The 17,454-nt window shown below is 39.3% G+C and overlaps 1 protein-coding gene across 2 annotated transcripts; it reads right to left on the bottom strand.

The window, feature by feature from the left end:
- Positions 1-9,567: 9,567 nt before the first annotated feature.
- LOC122080794 (chaperone protein dnaJ 13-like) lies at positions 9,568-15,568 on the bottom strand. Of its 2 annotated transcripts, XM_042647652.1 has the most exons (5): positions 15,453-15,568; positions 14,901-15,187; positions 13,786-13,983; positions 13,570-13,684; positions 9,568-9,822 (listed from the first exon to the last, which is right to left on the bottom strand). In XM_042647652.1, exons 2-5 carry the CDS (start codon positions 15,185-15,187, stop codon positions 9,799-9,801), a joined length of 624 nt encoding a protein of 207 aa, XP_042503586.1. In that variant the 5' UTR covers positions 15,453-15,568; the 3' UTR covers positions 9,568-9,798. The 2 variants fall into 2 exon arrangements, with proteins under 2 accessions (XP_042503586.1, XP_042503585.1); XM_042647651.1 differs by lacking the exon at positions 15,453-15,568 and having other exon boundaries at positions 14,901-15,417.
- Between the last annotated feature and the right edge of the window lie 1,886 nt (positions 15,569-17,454).

Here is a 17,454-nt window from a genome sequence, read left to right as displayed (position 1 = left end):
ACGGGATGGTGAGAATCCTAATACCGCATGCTCCTATATGACAATAGTACGACTGCATAGTGCCTCCGTGTCCCATTCCACGGGCCACCAATGCATTCGTTTCCAAGCCGACTACGGCATCTAGTCTATCAATGCATTATGCACCATGATGTCCACATTCAACATATAACCATCTCATTCAATTGGCATTAGAAAAGTAAACATAGCACATATGCACATCAATGAGTGGAATGACTAATCTATATAGCATATTCATGATGACATGACTAGATTAGATATAATTAAATGAATGCCAAACAAATGCCTTGAAACAAGGCCAAACGTCCTCTCTCCACTTACCTGTAGCGTACAAGGATTCCCGTTCGTTACGGGTGAGATCCGGAGCGAATCGGGTAGGATTTGGTGAACCTAACATAATTGAGCGGGGTTAGTACTTCACCATTTTAGAATCAAAATTAATGAAATCCGATGTCAAAATCATGTTTAGAACGTCAAAAAAAGGTCACACGTCCGATTTGGGTTCGATCGGACATAAGGATCACCTTCGGGGCCACCTGGGTGGGTCAGACAGGTGGGCTGTCTACCCACCGGTTTTACCCACCGGTTTGGGACCGGCGGGTAGGGGCCCGCCGGTTGTACCCGCCGGTTGGGCCAGGGACCCCTTGCTAGGACCGGCGGGTACCTACCCACCGGTGGTACCCACCGGTGGTACCCGCCGGTTGGTCCCGAAAGCCCCCCTTCCTTCTCAGGTGGGTACCCACAGGCGGGTAGGAGCCCACCGGTTGTACCCACCGGTCTTGGCGGAAAAGACACTGTTTCTTACCCATTTTCTCCATTCTTTGGGGAATCAAATGGGGCTTTTCTCCACCCATTCTTCACACCCTCAAGGTCCTATAGGATGGTTCTAACCTAGATCTGGGTTAGATTCAAGTGAGGGAAACCATCTTACCTTCTTTGCTCAAGAATGACTTCAAACCCTCCAACCACTTCAAACTCACAATGCTTCTTCCACCTTGTCAATATCTCTTCAAATCCTTCAAGATCAACACATAAATCATCTATTAAACCTTAGATTCATCATTTCAAAGGGGTTTTACAAGATCTCAAGAAACCATACTCGAATCAAGGGTTTAAAGCTTGGGTATGGTGAATGGTCACAAAACCCAACTTTTCTTACCTCCAACTGTAGATCTAGAGTTGAAGATCACTCTCCCGGCACCGGAATGGGAAGACCGAGCTTCGGCGCCGCTGAAATCCCCCTTTTCTTCCTCTTCCTTCTCTTCCTTTCTTCTTCCCTTTCTTTTCTCTCTCCTCTTAACTTTTCTCACCAACGTACAAGGGTAATAAATGGAAAGAAAAGAAAATCATAAAGCCTTATATACTATTCCTAATTAAGTGAATAGTGCACTTGGATGGGTCACTCAGGTGGGTGCACCCACCTGTCCTACCCACCTGAGAGCCAAAACTTGGGATTTTGACCGGGTTCGGACCTCGGCGAGAACCCCACCCCAAGCATACGTATATACCTTAAAATACGGATATAATACCTGTTTTATCCGTACATAGCCTTATGGTAAGTGCACGTACACGGTTTGGGCACTCCCGTCTCTTCTGACACTGGCTCGGACTTGTCGGGCCAGCCGGTGTTTAAGGTCACCCGTGCCATCATAGCCCATAAGGAACCTGCTCTAATTTTCTCTGGCTCGGTTCCTGCATGGTTAAACCGGTTCAACCGTGAAATCAGACCGGGTTTAAGAAGCGAGGTATTACATCCATAGTTTTCTTGATCAACCCAATCTATGTTCTTGAGAACACAAATTTTTCTAGAACTTCATAAATAAAATCCCATTCCATGCGGTCGTATGCCTTGGCCATATCTAATTTCAAAAGCATATTGCCCCCTCTAGTTTTTCTGTTTAGATCCTGCACTACCTCATGAACCAAAGCTATATTATCATGGATACATCTTCCTTGGACAGAAGCACATTGCTGCTCAGAGATTAACTGGGGGAGAATGGTGGCCAATCTTGTAGATATAGTTTTAACAATAATTTTATAGGAAAAATTATAAAGACTAATAGGTCTAAAGTCCGACATTACCGCAGGGTTGTCTTTCTTAGGAATGAGAATGAGATGAGACGAGGTATAGTTTCTAGGAAAAAACCCCGAGAAGAAATCTTTGACTGTCGCCCACACATCATGGCTAATGACCTCCCAGCAAGAAGTAAAGAAGTACCCCAAAAAACCATCTAGCCCTGGTGCGCTATCTTTAGATAGAGAGAAGACAACTAATTCAATCTCTTCTATAGTTAGAGCCTGAAGGAGATACACATTGTCCTCTGCAGAGACAAGCATGGGAATAAACTCGAGCAATTAGCCATCAAGGATACAAGGTTGAGATGAGAAAATATCAAAGAAATAGCGTATTGCCTCGGCATGCACCCCATCTGCACCAAGAATCCAATCCCCCTTCATCATTTTTATTTTTTTCAATTCCCCATTTTTTCCTTTTAGCATTAACTATGGCATGAAAGAACTTGGTATTCCTTTCCCCCTCCTGAAGCCATTTCACTCCCGATTTTTGCCTCTAAAAAATTTCCTCTTAAGGCAGAGTACACTGGAGGTGATTACAGGCACTCTGAAGAACAAGTTTCGTAGCATCTGAAGGAATTAAATCATAGTCCGCCGCAACTCGACTAGCATCATCCTCGACATTTCTAACATTTTGATGAATATTTTCCAAACACATCTTTATTCCGGCGAGTAAAGTCCGATAGATTGATTTGGATTCCAACGAGCAATGGCATCTTTATTCCAAACCTTGAGCTTGGTATGAAGAACTTTTAACTTTGAGTAAAGAACAAAAAGAGGCGAACCAGTCATAAACGATGCCCAAACCTCTTTCACAAAGCTCTTAAAATCAGGTGAAAAATCCACATTTGCTGAAATTTAAAGGGAAAAACTCTAGAGGCAACGGAAGACGAAAACTCCAACCATAATGAGGCATGGTCAGAACATGTTCGATTAAGATGCTGCACTCGAGAAAGCTGAAACTGGGCTATCCAAAAATTATTATAAAAGGTCCGATCCAAGCGAGCCATCGAAAGACTATTTCCCCCTTGATTATTGGTCCAAGTAAAGGCATTACCATTATAGCCTGCATCAATCAAAGCAATGTCATCCACAAACTTTCCAAACTCTTCTATTGACTGAGAACATGGTGGCCTTCCTCCTACTTTTTCAAATGGAGATAAAATTGCATTAAAGTCCCCACAAACTGCCCATGGGATTGCAACTGAACTCGAGAAATCAATTAGTTTTTCCTATAATGATCGTCTTTCAACCAAAGAACACAAAGCATGAGCAAATGTAGCAACAAAATTGCAATTAGTAGCCGTATCCATGCAATTGAGAGCAATAAATTGAGCATGATCCTCTATAACTTGAATCTGGATATAATCTTTCCAAAAAACCCAAATTCTATATCCACTCTCCACACCATTAGAAGTACAATCATGCATCTCAATTTCCTTCTTGATAGACTATGCTTTCAAAAAGGAAATATTAGGCTTAGCAATAGCAACCATATCAATTTTGAAGGACAAAATAATAGATTTTAGACACCTACATGACAGCTTATTTCCAATTCCCCTAATATTCCAAAAAAAGAAGATTCATTAGTGATTGGGGGTTTTATCACTGTTTAGGCCAATAGACCTAGTCATATGACAATTTGATAAAAGTTTATTCCATGGAACATAGTTATTAGGAACAACAATTCGATTGTCATTCCAAACTGGGGTGTCTGAAGGAGGTAGAGACATATCACCATAAACCATAGCAACCCTGTTGTTCTCATTAAACTTGGAGAAATTTTCCTCCAACCGAGTATAGAGAGTAGCACTAAAGTTTTTTAAATCCTTGATAATTATCTTCCAATCCAAGATTTGCTCACCACGTCCAACTAGAAGTAAATCATCCTTGGTTCTTCCATAAAATTAACTTTCCATTAATTGGAATTAAGCAAAGCACAACCAGAATGCACCCTCGAGTCATTGACACTACGAACAAGTAGGACAAAAAGAAATGCATAAATCATTGTCTCCATCTTCGGATACATTTGGTTAGAAATCGGTGGCTTCCTCAAGGCCCTCACTATTTTCCTCTACAATATCTCCCATAGAAACCTCAAAGCGTCTACCAGTGGGCCTCCAATGTCTACTCGAGGCGACATCAGAAGTGATCAATTGATCAACATGAACAGGGCCATGTAGATCTATACTAGTACTTTTAATCCATTATTAGGATTAGTTCCATGAGCTGGAGTATTGGAGCTAATAATCGAGGGAGAAAGCCTCCCTTCCCCCCTTCAACACTGGTAATGCGAACCATAACATTATCACATTCACCCATAGCAGTAACATTCCCTACCGCCTTATCATTCCCAGCCAGAGAAGTATGCAATGTTAAAGCCGTACCATTAGAAGCCGCATTCACAGATTCCTTACCCTTTGTCGCCACCTGATTTTGAATAGCGGGACCAGTAGCCTCCTTACCTTGGTGATCCAATTCATAAGTCTTTTTGCTACAGTTGTCAATCACGTGTCCTAACTTCGAGCAACCCTGGCAAAATAAGGGTGTTCTTTCATAGACCATCTTCTGGAAGAAACCAGTTGAACCACAACCAACCCAGATACGACTAGGATGGTTCCCCCGGAGATCAATCTCAACAGAGCCTTGGCAGCAACCGTTCATGTGCACCCAGATGTCGCACTATCAACCTTCAATACTTTTCCAACCTCTCCTACGACTGATAAGAAATAATTTCCTTGGTAAAAATTCACCGGGAGGTTAGGGAAAGAAACCCAAACCGGCACTACCAAAGATTCAGATCCTGCCTTGAAGTTTCTGGACCACTTGAATAACCGAAACAAAAAACCCTTGATGGAAATATGTTCTGTTGATCAACTCGGTCATATGTTTTTACCAAACCTCTGTTTGGCCCTACTTTCAGGAAAGACTATTCCAAGTAAGGCATGAGTGACTTGTATGCTCCAACTTGAGGCGGAGTGTTACGTTGTTAAGTACCGCAGGGGTATCATTGTCTAATACCCTGTGGTACTTTGTGTTGGATGTTACACATCAAGGGTTTTGTCCCTAATGTCATATACTTCTTTGCTTCTTCTTTTAGTTTCCTTTCCTTTGAAGTTTGTATCTTGTGTCGTGTACTCTAAGTAGGATTCCTACTAGCTTGTTGCTAAGATCACGGTTCAAAGTATCGGTACGTATCGTACCGTATCGGCCGTACGTATCAATATCAGCACTTACCAATAGGATACTACCGATACACTACATGAAAATTTTAAAATGCTTTTGTATCGATATGTATCCGTACGACACATACTGATACGCCACCTATACACACCGATTCTCTTTGTAAAATTAAAAATCGAGATGAAATGTACATTTCAGTATGTATCCGTACGAAATTCACATAAAAAATGTGCTTAATGATGATGGTGTTTGGGACTAAGATGTGCTAAATATTATTGATTTTGCAGAGGTTCGTGATAATATTTTCAACTCCAACATTATCTAATAAAAAAAAGTCGATAGATTGGTGTGGTGATGCAGATCCGGATCCCAAGGACTGAAATCGGATCACTTAGGGCCCACAAGAATGACTAAAAATCTCAAATTTAATGGTTGAGGGGTATTCTTGTAATTTCAGAAACAAGCAGGGCTTTAGAAATAATTAGATGGCAGTTGGGGTAGTTCTAGAACTAAAACTTTAATATAAAGGCTTATTCTGAAATTTTAAAGAAAGAAAGTATAACCTGAAATAAAGTCCAGCCAAGGGTCTTTATATAATTTTAAGGACTTATCTTCTTCTTCTCCACGATAAACAGAAACCAGTGGTAAAAGAGGAGAGCTGGCGGTGGTGAGATCTCATCCTAGGTGCATCGATTCAGCCCCCACTCTTGGGCGAGGTTTGAACACCTACTGGCCTCGTGATTCCGACAGAAAAACCCATCAATCAGCAAGCAACGAAGATCAAAAAACACCTGCAACTCAGATTTGCCACAGTGAATAGAACCAGGTCTGATCCTGGCTTCGATTCTCTTAATAGGAGCTTCAACTGGGACCAAGTTTCTAGGGTTTCAGTCACCCTTAAGTAGAAAACAGCCACACCAAGTTTCAAGAAGAGAGGAAGAGGAACGAAGGAAATCTGACAAACTCTAAGGGGCTGCAAGTATCGCCCAGAGCAGGGGAATGGAATGGAAACCAGAAATAATAAAGTGAAGATGAAGAAATAAGAAAGAAGTAGAGGAATGGATTTCAGAGTGAGTTAGGGAGGGGGAAAACAGCTCAAGGAGCCATGGTTTTCATACCAAATTTCAATTCTTCAAAAACTTCAAATCTGTGCACAATGGACTACACAGTCGTTTATAAAGACACCAAAAAGAACCTACCTTCCTAATCTGAAACAAAATTAAACTTGCATCTAAATCTAAAAGAAATAAAATCTCACTCAATTAAGAATACTACCAAACTAGTTCTAGCCCTAAAAAGGAAAGTAAATAAAAGATAAAAAGGAAAGTGAATAAAAGATATTTCTAAATTCATTGCCCAACTGCATCATGTGGACTCCGATGAGCAATGGTTTTTTTCTCAACCAAGTCGGCATGGAATGATCCGATCACACTACCTTTCAGTTCCTTACTCTAAATGGTTATGGAATAAATCGATCCCTCCAAAAGTGGGTTTCTTTATATGGCGAATCTTTAATGGGAAAATTCCAACAAATGACGCTTTAATGAGTGTTGGTATTCCAGTAGCTTCCGAATGCTTTTGTTGCAAAGATCCTTGGCGGGAAATAGCAACCCACACTTTATTGGTGGGTACAACTGCTTCTAAGGTTTTGGAGTTCTTTGGAAGAACAATGGACATTAATGTTATTCCAACTCAGGATCTCAGTACTAGAATTCTTTATTGGCAATCCCTTGCCAATGTCAAAGGTATTTGTGAATATATCACTGGTCTATTACCATCATCTATTTTTTGGGAGTTATGGCGGGAAAGAAATAACAGAAGACATAGTGAAGGCTCCCGTGCTGCAACTACCATAATTGAGAAAATCAAAGATTGGATTCTTGAAATCAGTTACTCTACTAATTTTTCTTAATCCCTTTCTTTGAGAGATAATCTTATCTTGCAGGTCTTTAAATTAAACCCACCAATTAGTAGGTTAAAGCTCCAATTCCTATTTATTGGTGCCCTCTTTTTAATTCTGTTAAACTGAATGTGGATGGTGCAAGCAAGGGGAATCCGGGTATTAGTGGTGGGGGAGGTATTATTAGAAACAACAGGAATGTTCTGGCAGCTTTTTCCAATTTTTATGGGGTGTGTACAAATTCAATGGCAGGGATGAGAGCCCTTAGAGATGGCTTGGTATTGTGTAAGGATTTTGGCCTCTCTGAATTTTATATTAATTTTGACTCCTCCCTGATTGTGAAACTTATCTCTCAAAGATCATGTACCTTGTGGAACTGCTAATATTGGTTTCAGGAAGTAATCAACCTCTGCGATTCCTTGAGAGCTTATATCTCCTTTTCATTTCTGGAAAGCAATCGCGCAGCGAATTGGTTAGCTAAATTTGCATGTGAATCTACTATAAATTCGATTTTTCATAGTGATAATTCTCTCCCATCTAATATTAGTTATATCATTCTGGAGGATAAAGCGAGATTACCAATATTTAGAATGTAATCTTTCCTCTTTTGTAGGTTTTTCTTTTGGGTTTTGCGAGTGTCAAAATGATTTGTATCCATGGGTTAGGGCAAGGCGGGTTATGGCCCCCCCTTTGTCTTAATTATTTTGTTTCTCTTATTTAATAAAATTTTAGGGGCTTCCCCGAGTCCCAGATAATATTCGAGTTAAAATATATATATATATATATATCCGCACATATCGATCGATACATACCGACACGGTGTACTACACTCATATAATTGCCAATATGGGTAATTTTTCAGCAAAACACAATTTTTTGAGAGGGGTTTTGTTCCAAAGTTGCTGCCATTCATTTTTCTCTCTAACTAAAGTGAAAATCAAGGTTAGAAACTAAGATTTTACACCCATAAACAACTACAAACCTTTATTCTTAGTGCGATACTCCCAATTTAGTGTTTATGCATAATACATGTTATATATAGCTTTTTTTAACTACTTTTTTATGCAAAAATGTACAAAAAAGTGTTTCATATCCAACTATGTGTGTATCTTTAGCGTATCTTAGCATTTCAATCCAATACGATACCCTCCGATACATATCTTAATTTTAGCCGATCAATACAACGACCGACACCGATACTTTAATCCTTGGCTGAGATTATAAATAAAGCATAGCTGACTTGACCACGATAGAAGTAGGTTGAGTCCATCGTGATTCAGCAGAGTCCATATCGTGGTTCACTTGATTACTGGCAGATTGGTAGTTAAATAGGGGAGGGGGATATGAAGTTAATTAATCTTTAAAGACTAGGGGTACACTTGGAATGAAACCAGTTATGAGAATAAAGAAGAATAACCAAAGAAAAAAGGAATAATCAAGGAAATTATCATAAAGGGAAACCATAGGGAAACCATAGACCAGGAGAAACCTCTGCTGGTTTCGAGTGATGCAGCTCCCTCACCTTTGGTCTGTTTGACCTGAGATTTCAGGCACTGATTCATAATGCCTAGGGCTCTTGAAGCACTTAACATCAGATCCAATAGTCAGGTGGTGTGTTGATGATCAACAACTGACACAACTCTGGGCGGTGGTCTAGAAACCAGACTTGAATCTTGCCATGAAACTCACAGTAAGGAGCTTTATATGGTTTGGAAGATTATGGCGCTTAAATCACCTAGGGTAGGGGTCCCCACCCACAATATCAACAACAAAAGGAGGTGAGGGAGATCAATGAGATCTCTCTCAGACCTTTATAGGTCCAGCAGCAACAAAGGAAGAGGGGAAATACGGGCGAACAACGAAAGGGATGGGGAAAGAACAAGAATGAAGAGGAGGAAGAAGGTGGACGATACCAGAAACAAGATCAGAAGAAGAGGGATAGCAGTCACACATTCACAGCTCTTGGCAGCAACAAACGAAAATAAATAAATAAATTATTATTATTATTTATTTATTCAAATCTAACCAACGATGGGCACAATCTTTCATAAATAAAGAAGAAAAAAAGAAACTTCTTAATCTAATAAAAAAGACCGTTACCTAGTGCACAAAGGCTTCCCGCCCTTAAGCAGGGTTCTGGGAGGGTATATAGGTAGACAGCTTCCCAGGACTCGAACCTGCACTACTGCGCAGGCGGAAAGAGCCCTTTGCCATTGCTCCAAGCAATGTCCCCTAAACTTCTTAATCTAATACCAAGACTAAAATAAAGTTGAACTCTACCTACTACATAGCCTACCCAAAGTAAGACATGATAAAATAAAAGAAAAAAAATTCCAAAATAAACCCAAATAACCCTACCATAACTTCGTGGTCTAAAACCCAATTTGCCCGGATTCATTTTGGTTTAGGTTTCCAAACCCGATCGTATCAGTCCAATCACCCTAGAGCCACTACAGCAATTGGATTTACCATTAGTACAGCAATTTGAAGTTCATAAGTGTATGATGGAATAATTCATGAAATATGAGTTGTGTCAAATGGAGGGTATACATGGTCGCCACAAAATGGATCACCAAGTGCCCTTGCGTCAGTCTACAGAAAATATTTATGATGATTTTGATATTTCAATTAGGAAGGACTGGATGAACCTGAAAACCAAAGAGATGCATTTTAGTGCCACAAATCCAATCTTTATGGTCCAAATAAAGCAGTGCATAGAGTGTTAGGACAATCTATTGTGAGCAGAGCACATTGTTTGTATAACTATACGATGGGATGATTTAGAAGAAAGGGAATGGACTACCTGATCATGGAATGGTGTGTTATAAAGAATTTAGGAACATAGATAGTGTGCAACTGCAAGAGAATTGGATCTTCAATGATGCAGTTCAAAAGAACAAGGCAGCCAGCAGAAAACCAGGGCATTGGACTGGACCAAGAATGGACCAATATATTTAATTTTGTGTGTCCAATGGGTTATATGGGCCATGGCTTAGTTTTTGGGTTTACTATTGTAATGGGCCAATTATATAAACCAAAATATTAGAGATTTAAGCCCTACACGGAACTAGTGTTAGATTCTATTTTAGTAATTTGTATTCTTTGTAGTAATAGTGTTTTTTTTTTTTTTTCAGTAAATAAACAATCTGTTACCAAAGAGAAAACAGAATACAGCAGCCCCCAAAAAGGGGGAAAAGACATACAAAACAAAGCAGCATCAACCCTCAGGAAAAGAGGAGACCGAAAGGAGGGAGAAAGACCCTAGGAAACAACAATGTCACAATAATGTGCTTGTTCCTTGGGGATTCAATACAAGAAAAGGAAACACAAGATAACTTGTCTTTAATGTCAAATGAAATGGAGTCCTGAACTTGACAAAAAGATCTAGATTTGGAGGTCCATTTCCTGGAGTGTGAATCTGACGAAAAGATCTAGATTTGGAGGTCCATTTCCTGAAATTACACTCCATCCAAATTTGGTTGACAGCGGCACTGAAGGCAAACTTCTTAACAACATCACGGATGGTAGTACCGACAAAAACATATTCACCCAAATCCATTCCCTCTGGAAGGGGAAAATCCTCCGACTTCTAGTCCAACATTTTGCAAGGACCCCTTTCCAAATAGAAAAAGAGAGGGGGCAAGAAAAAAATATGTGATCTATATATCTTCCACAAATTCCTAGCAGAGGTAGCACGAGGGTTAGACAGAGATTTGAAGATGGATGAGTAAGGACTACGTTGGGAGCCAGTTGGAGGGAGCACGCTAGATCATAAAGCTATAATGAGCATGGTCTGAGGAATCGGATCGGATCAACCTGATCAATCAGACATATTGGTATCGACCTTGACTAACCCCGATTCTTGACTGATACCATATCAGTGGATTAGTACAGACAAAGGGTAAAATAATAAAAGAAACATTTTTTTAATTGATCTTGGGGGTATTTTTGTCCAATTCAGATCTGGATCGTATGGGTATCAACAATGGCCTTGACCAATCTCGAACCTGATTCCATCTTCTCAAACCTCGAAGGCAATGCATGTGGAATTTGAACCAGACTAGCTTACACCAAAGAAATAAAGGGCCTCGCGACCAGATGAAATCCCAAGCCGCTTTAAAGCAGAAAAGGCCTGAAGAGACAAGGGTCCACGTAATATTATCACCTTTTCATTGATGCCTTCTGCCTATGAATGGCAACTGGCAAGGCATTCCACACACTAATGGAGCAGAGGAGAGGATAAGGCAAGAGGGGTCCAATCACCAAGGCTAACGATACCAAGGACCATAAAATGGTTAAAAATCCCGAACTGTATATGGCTCTAGCACTGATAGAGTGAAGAACACCCATTGGGTACGACTGATCAAGCCATAGGGAGGTGGAGGCACCATAAAAAATTTGAGTGGGGATAGCCAAAAGAGAAAAAGACAAAAGGGACAAAATCTTGCACCATACTCGAGATACATCAGATAGAGCAGGCACAGTCCAAATAGAATCAAAGCGAAGGAGGCCCCATTATACCCAATCAACCTATCTACTTCTTTTCTTAGTCACACGCTTCCAGATCAAATTAATAATACTAGAAAAGTTTACTTTTTTTATAGTAGAAGGGTGGACAAGTGTCCTACATTCCAGTCCCTAGATTCTATTAAATTAAAATTCTAGAGTAGTTTCCATTTTGAAGAAGACTTCAGTTGTAAAGGATTATGTTGGAATGGTGTGGAAGATGTTGATCACCTTTTTTCTCTTGCCCTTTCTCCACTACAGTTTGGAAAAGAATCTTGAGCAAATGTTGGCCAAGTAGTAGAAGAATACTCTCCCTTGAGATAGGTCCATCTTATGCCGGGAATCTATATGTGATACTGAAAAGCCTGTCTTTCATGCTGCCATCAATCATATTTGGACGGAGCACAACCTCCGAAGATGGACCTCCAACTCTAGATCCTTTGTAAACTTTGGAATTCCATCTACTTTGATGTTAGCTCTAAATTCTCCTTGTTAACCCATCTTAATGTAAGGACTTCCCCGACGAACAGGGTAATCGTTGTCTCCTGGGGTTTGGCTCCTTCTCTTTTGCATACCATTGTCCCTCCCTCTTGAAGGGAAGGAGCTGCTTTGTTTGGCTTAGTTTGCTTGAGTTCTTTTGTTTTTTCTCTTCCCCATATTAGGGGCCCTTGTATCTTTTCCCTTGTGGTAATTAATTCTTTATCGACCCAAAAAAGTTGTAAAGGATTCTTCCTACAGTCCCTACCGTACATGGGGTTTTCTATTCTATAAAGAGTAGGAGATCATACTACCCGAACGATGTGAGTTATTGAGAAGCTTGGCTATTGCCTCTATGATACGGGGGTGATGTTGTTCCTTGGACTGTGGTGATGCAGTTCCAGCCCTACTGTGGTAATTCAACAAGTTGAGAATGGTGGTGAAGCCATCTGTAGGCCTTGGTGGTGATGCCAAGGTCATATGCCCCTCTCTCTCTTTCCTTCTATTCTCGTTTCTCTTTTATTTTCATGCAAATCAGTAAGTCCCCTACGGATTCTAATGAGTTTCCTGCTGTGTTTTGAATCTGAAACTTAGGTTACACTACTACGGATCATCTAAACAGCAACTCCTGTTCTGATTTGATTTCATCTATGTTAAGCTAAATCCCACAATGCCCCATTTCTTTGATTTCTTAGTTCAGAAAACCCCTATCATAACAGCAGATCCAGCCACTTGATTGGGGTAACTTTTGAGGCTTTGTTCTCCTTTACAGTATCCATACTCGACCTGAACTTGAGACCAATCAGCCCTGCTGATCTCGAGTTACAGGTTCTCTTTTCATTTGCTAATTGGGATTTCTAAGTTTCTAATTTGTTAAACTGTTCTGCAGGCTCCTAAACTCAGTTTCCACTTCTGGAATGTTTCTATTTTGATCAACTTCTAAATTCTGAGCCTAGTAACTATTTCTTGTTAGTTACTAATTCTGTTCTATGGAAGTCTCTATTTTCTCATCACTGCCATATCTCCAGATTCATCGGTTGGATCTTGGCCAAACTTTGAAGGAATATTCTTATCCTCTATAGTGTCAGTGTGTTACTCGGCCACATTTTCAATGCCATTAGACTACTCCATCTCGAGTTATTAAAAATCTCACTACTATGGTCCTAAGGTTTTGTCCTGCAATCCTTACCTGTGGTTTGCATCGGAACCTACTTTTAGGTTAACCAGATTATTCATCCTACAGGAAGAGCCAAAAATGTTGTAGATCTAGTAATCCTTTTGGATATGCTTCTTTTCACTGTTCTGTTGGACGGGGAATACAATTTTAAATCAATCTTATTTATATGGTTTAATGAACCTAACTCCCATTTCCAAACAAAACAAACAGAAAAGACGTAATTGAAGAGGCATACATTTCCATTTGATGTCTCAGAGAGTTGCCGAGTCCAGGTATTTGTAAGATTAATTGAACCATCGCTCAAAGATATTGCTATTCCACCTGATGCTGTTGAGTGGGGGGACAGATGGCTGGGAAACAATGAATAGGAACATCATGATAATGACCGTGAATCAATGATGAGCACGACATGCTAGAAAAATGAGGTAACTTACAAAAGCAATTGCCCTACCGCGACATCTGTACCACAATAAGTGACCTTAAACCAGCTGAAGCCATGAACTCTATGGAAGCAACTGTAGAAATATGATGCCTCAACACAACATTAGCAGCTCCACCACCAGAATTTCCATAAACTGTCATGTTGCCACGAACAGCAATAGTATTGCGCTTGGATATCTGAGATTGAACTTCGCTAGACATTTCCATTCTGACAGTTAAGCATTAAATTAAACTTCAGTGACCAGATGAAACAGAAATCTTGATATATAGACCAACTGCATATTCCGTATCATAAAGTAACAAGCATGGAGCATATTTAATGCTAATCAATAACCCTAGCCATCTGATAAGAATCAAACTACATCAGAGTATAGGTCCAAGGATTCTCTGCCAACTCCCATTCAGCAGCATAGAAAAAATCCAAAAAAGAGAACCAGACCAGAGCAGCAGCGATCAGCTACAAGTTCATTTTAAGGCTTTAAGCCATCCTATGAGATACAAAATTTATCAAAACAATGGGTCCAAGGGCTCAACACCAACACCTAGGTAGGAGTTAACAAACTTTTCTGGACTAAATAAGGATAAATAACTTCAAAAACTAAATTGAAGCTTGTAGGGTGATCAAGATCCAACAAGAACTGGTATAAAGGTTATAATGATGTCTAGTGGAATGAGTAGCAGAGTACACAATGCAGATCAAGCAACAAGCCCTTTTCCTCCCCCACTCCAGGGAAAGAGCTGCACTTGCTTTTTGGTTTCTTCTTGCTTTAAACAAAATGGTTTTCTTATATAGAAAACAATTAATCATCTCTAATCAGAAAATCTAGATTTTAATGACACACTAGTTTGCTTCTTTTTTTCTTTTCTTCTCTTTTCTTTTTTTTTTTTTAATATCTAGCAGAAGCCAAAAAAATTGGAAATAGAAATAGAGTTAGATTGGAGAAAATAATCAGAAAAGTAAAACTAGAGACGTTCCACCCCCTCCCCCTTTTCAAATTTCAAAGATCAAAAGCAGCAGCAATGCACTCATTCAGGCACCAAAGGAATCTAAAAGATTTATATGGAATCAATTTAAGATGGATTGCTAAACAGAAAAAAGAATGATCTTAAAGATGAGATGCATACCCTCTCATGATGCCACCACCTCTTAGAAACTGTGGCAAAGACAAAGATGCAACAATTGAACCAGAAGGCCTAATATGAGGATAAACCTTTTCCTCTTCCTTCTGCCGCCGAAACCTTTCAAAAGCTTCCTTTATCTCTTCTGCTTTATTTAACTTTGGACCAAGCTCTAAGCCTGAAGTTAATCCTTCCATACCATAGATATCATATATTTGCCTTTTATGCTCATCTGTTAAAATTTCATAGGCTTCACAGATCCGCTGAAAGTTCTCTGTCGCAACATCCTTCATCTGAAATTAATAACAAGCATGTGAAAATATGAGTAAATTGCTTCTGTAGGAAACCCACCCTCACCCAAAAAAGAAAAGGTAATGCATCATTTAGTAGTAAGATCAACATTCAAACGTAGCAAGAAAAAAATGTAAAGCAGGATGCTTGCAAATTCATGTTGAAAAGGAAAAAAGGTTACGAATCTTTCAACAAGAAAACAATGTCTGACTAATACAAGCTCAAAAATTAAGTAACCAAAGAGAGAGAGAAAGAAAGAGAGAGGACCAGCAGCAACAAAGCCACTGTAATATATCTCAAAGAAATGCTATCTCATTCCTCCTGACACCCTAGAACAGACACGAAAAAAAAAAAACCTGCCCTAAAAAAACAGGGTAAAGGTTTAGGATTGCCGGCTTCATCCATGTACTCAATATATGAAAAGAACCATTGATTAAATGAAGTACAATGATTTATTTTAGCTCTTATGTTTTTTGATAAATTTGTTTTAGCTGTTATGTTAAGTTTAATCTGGTAAAAGTGATTAATCCTGGGCTAAGTTATCTGTGTGTGTACAAGGGATGTTGAGTATTATTTTTTCATCTTACCAAAATGCCCGCAGCAGTTTCTCAGGCCATATGCCCATCCCACTTCTTTTCCCCCTTCAAAATTCAAATTCTCCATGCATTACTCTACTCCAAACCATGCAGTTTCCTTTAGGAAAATACTGCAGAACTGCTCCTCCCATGTGGCTGAGGGGACAGTCCTGCATTTGGGATCAGAGCAATGTATGTTCACTCCTAGCCTCCCAGGAGTTTTTAATTAAAGACGCACAGAGTTTATATAATCTGAGAAAATCATTGTTGTCAAGGTGCCGCCTAGGTGTCCAAGATCTTTCTTGGGTCCAAGGTGACAACACGCCTTGTTGACACTTCACAAGTTTATGTTGATTTATGTTTATTGCTTTGTTTTTTGATGAATATGCCTATATTATATCTTATGCTTTGTTTATTATCTGTTGGTTTTCTCATATTAAGCTATTACTATCATAATTATATCATACTGCATTGATATGGCTTTTATGCTGTATATAAACATAATTACATAAAACAAAATTAGCACTGCATAATGCATATATTCACTAATCCACACCTAGGGCGACAGGGGGGTGCTCCTCCAACGCCTTGGGTTGCATAATCGCCTTGACAGTTATGCTGAGAATAAAGGCTACTCCAGAAAACAATTCGGCAACCAAGAAAGCCACAAGCAATCCAATGGAAACGAGCTACTAACCATACAAGGAAGTTAGCCAATTGATCAGAAAATATCATGAAATTTAATTCCATTGACTCATCTGAAATGGTGGAACAAATCATAGATAATCAAGCACAATTTGAAATACCAAACTACAATAAGTGAGCTTGTCCTCAAATATTACTGCTACTTCTCTCTTTCAAAGGAAAAACAAAAGGGGGCCTCCTTCAAAGAATCTTTTTAACACAAAAGACAAACCTCAGGATTCAAAATACTTAGAAACAAGTAAGAACAACCACTATATAACTATCACGGTAATAAAACAGACAGCACAACTAACTGGCAATGGTAACACATTCCTCCCTGTAATTGATACCCCACAGCAATCCAGTTTGAACAGAATAGAATGACACTGATGGATTTCTAGAGCCTAAGAGATTAGTTTCAAAAACTCATTTGAAAACCTGAATTGCAATGAAGAAAACAAAGGACCAGATTCAAAGAAATTCAAATAACTTGACAAAGACTCAAATGTAGTCCCAAAACTGGTCAAGTACTCTATTCAGGTAAAAGAATATAATAGCAAAACCTGAAGTCAATCCAACACTTTGATTCAAAGCTACAGAAATACTCTACTTGAGATAGGACTTTCCAAAACTAGGAACCAATAGCAGAAATTGGAATAATCTCAGGACAGCAAAGAGACAGAGTAGCAATTGTAGTACGCTACAGCAACAATGGAAGTAAAGAAGAGAAGAGAAGAGAAGAGTATAGAGGGGGAAGAAGCATAGTTTTTAAGGCGGTAAGGCAACAGAGGCGTTTGAGGGTCTTTCGGAGGGCCTTAGTGATAAGGCGGGCATAAAGCGTCACCTTGTCGATTAAAAAGTTCCTATGTAATTTTTTTTATAAAACCAATCTATTTGGCTTAAATCCTAGTTGAATCCTATTACTCATATGTTAAATAAATATTAAAGGTTCATATTCATACCAATATAAGATATTCATCAAGAAAACAAATCAATAAAGTGAATAAACT

The sequence above is a fragment of the Macadamia integrifolia genome, chromosome 6 (assembly GCF_013358625.1).
Source record: "Macadamia integrifolia cultivar HAES 741 chromosome 6, SCU_Mint_v3, whole genome shotgun sequence".
Taxonomy (NCBI): Eukaryota; Viridiplantae; Streptophyta; class Magnoliopsida; order Proteales; family Proteaceae; genus Macadamia; species Macadamia integrifolia.
The sequence above is the reverse complement of the archived record's forward strand: the minus strand, read 5'-3'. Positions and strand labels throughout refer to the sequence as shown.

What these genes read in the sequence shown, in the direction of transcription:
- LOC122080794 (XM_042647652.1), bottom strand. Translation starts at nt 15,187, where the DNA reads ATGAAGGATGTTGCGACAGAGAACTTTCAGCGGATCTGTGAAGCCTAT. An exon ending in GGTGGTGGCATCATGAGAGG is followed by an intron (nt 13,984 to 14,900) that starts GTATGCATCTCA and finishes CTTAACTGTCAG; the next exon opens with AATGGAAATGTCTAGCGAAG. An exon ending in ATTGTGGTACAGATGTCGCG is followed by an intron (nt 13,685 to 13,785) that starts GTAGGGCAATTG and finishes ATTGTTTCCCAG; the next exon opens with CCATCTGTCCCCCCACTCAA.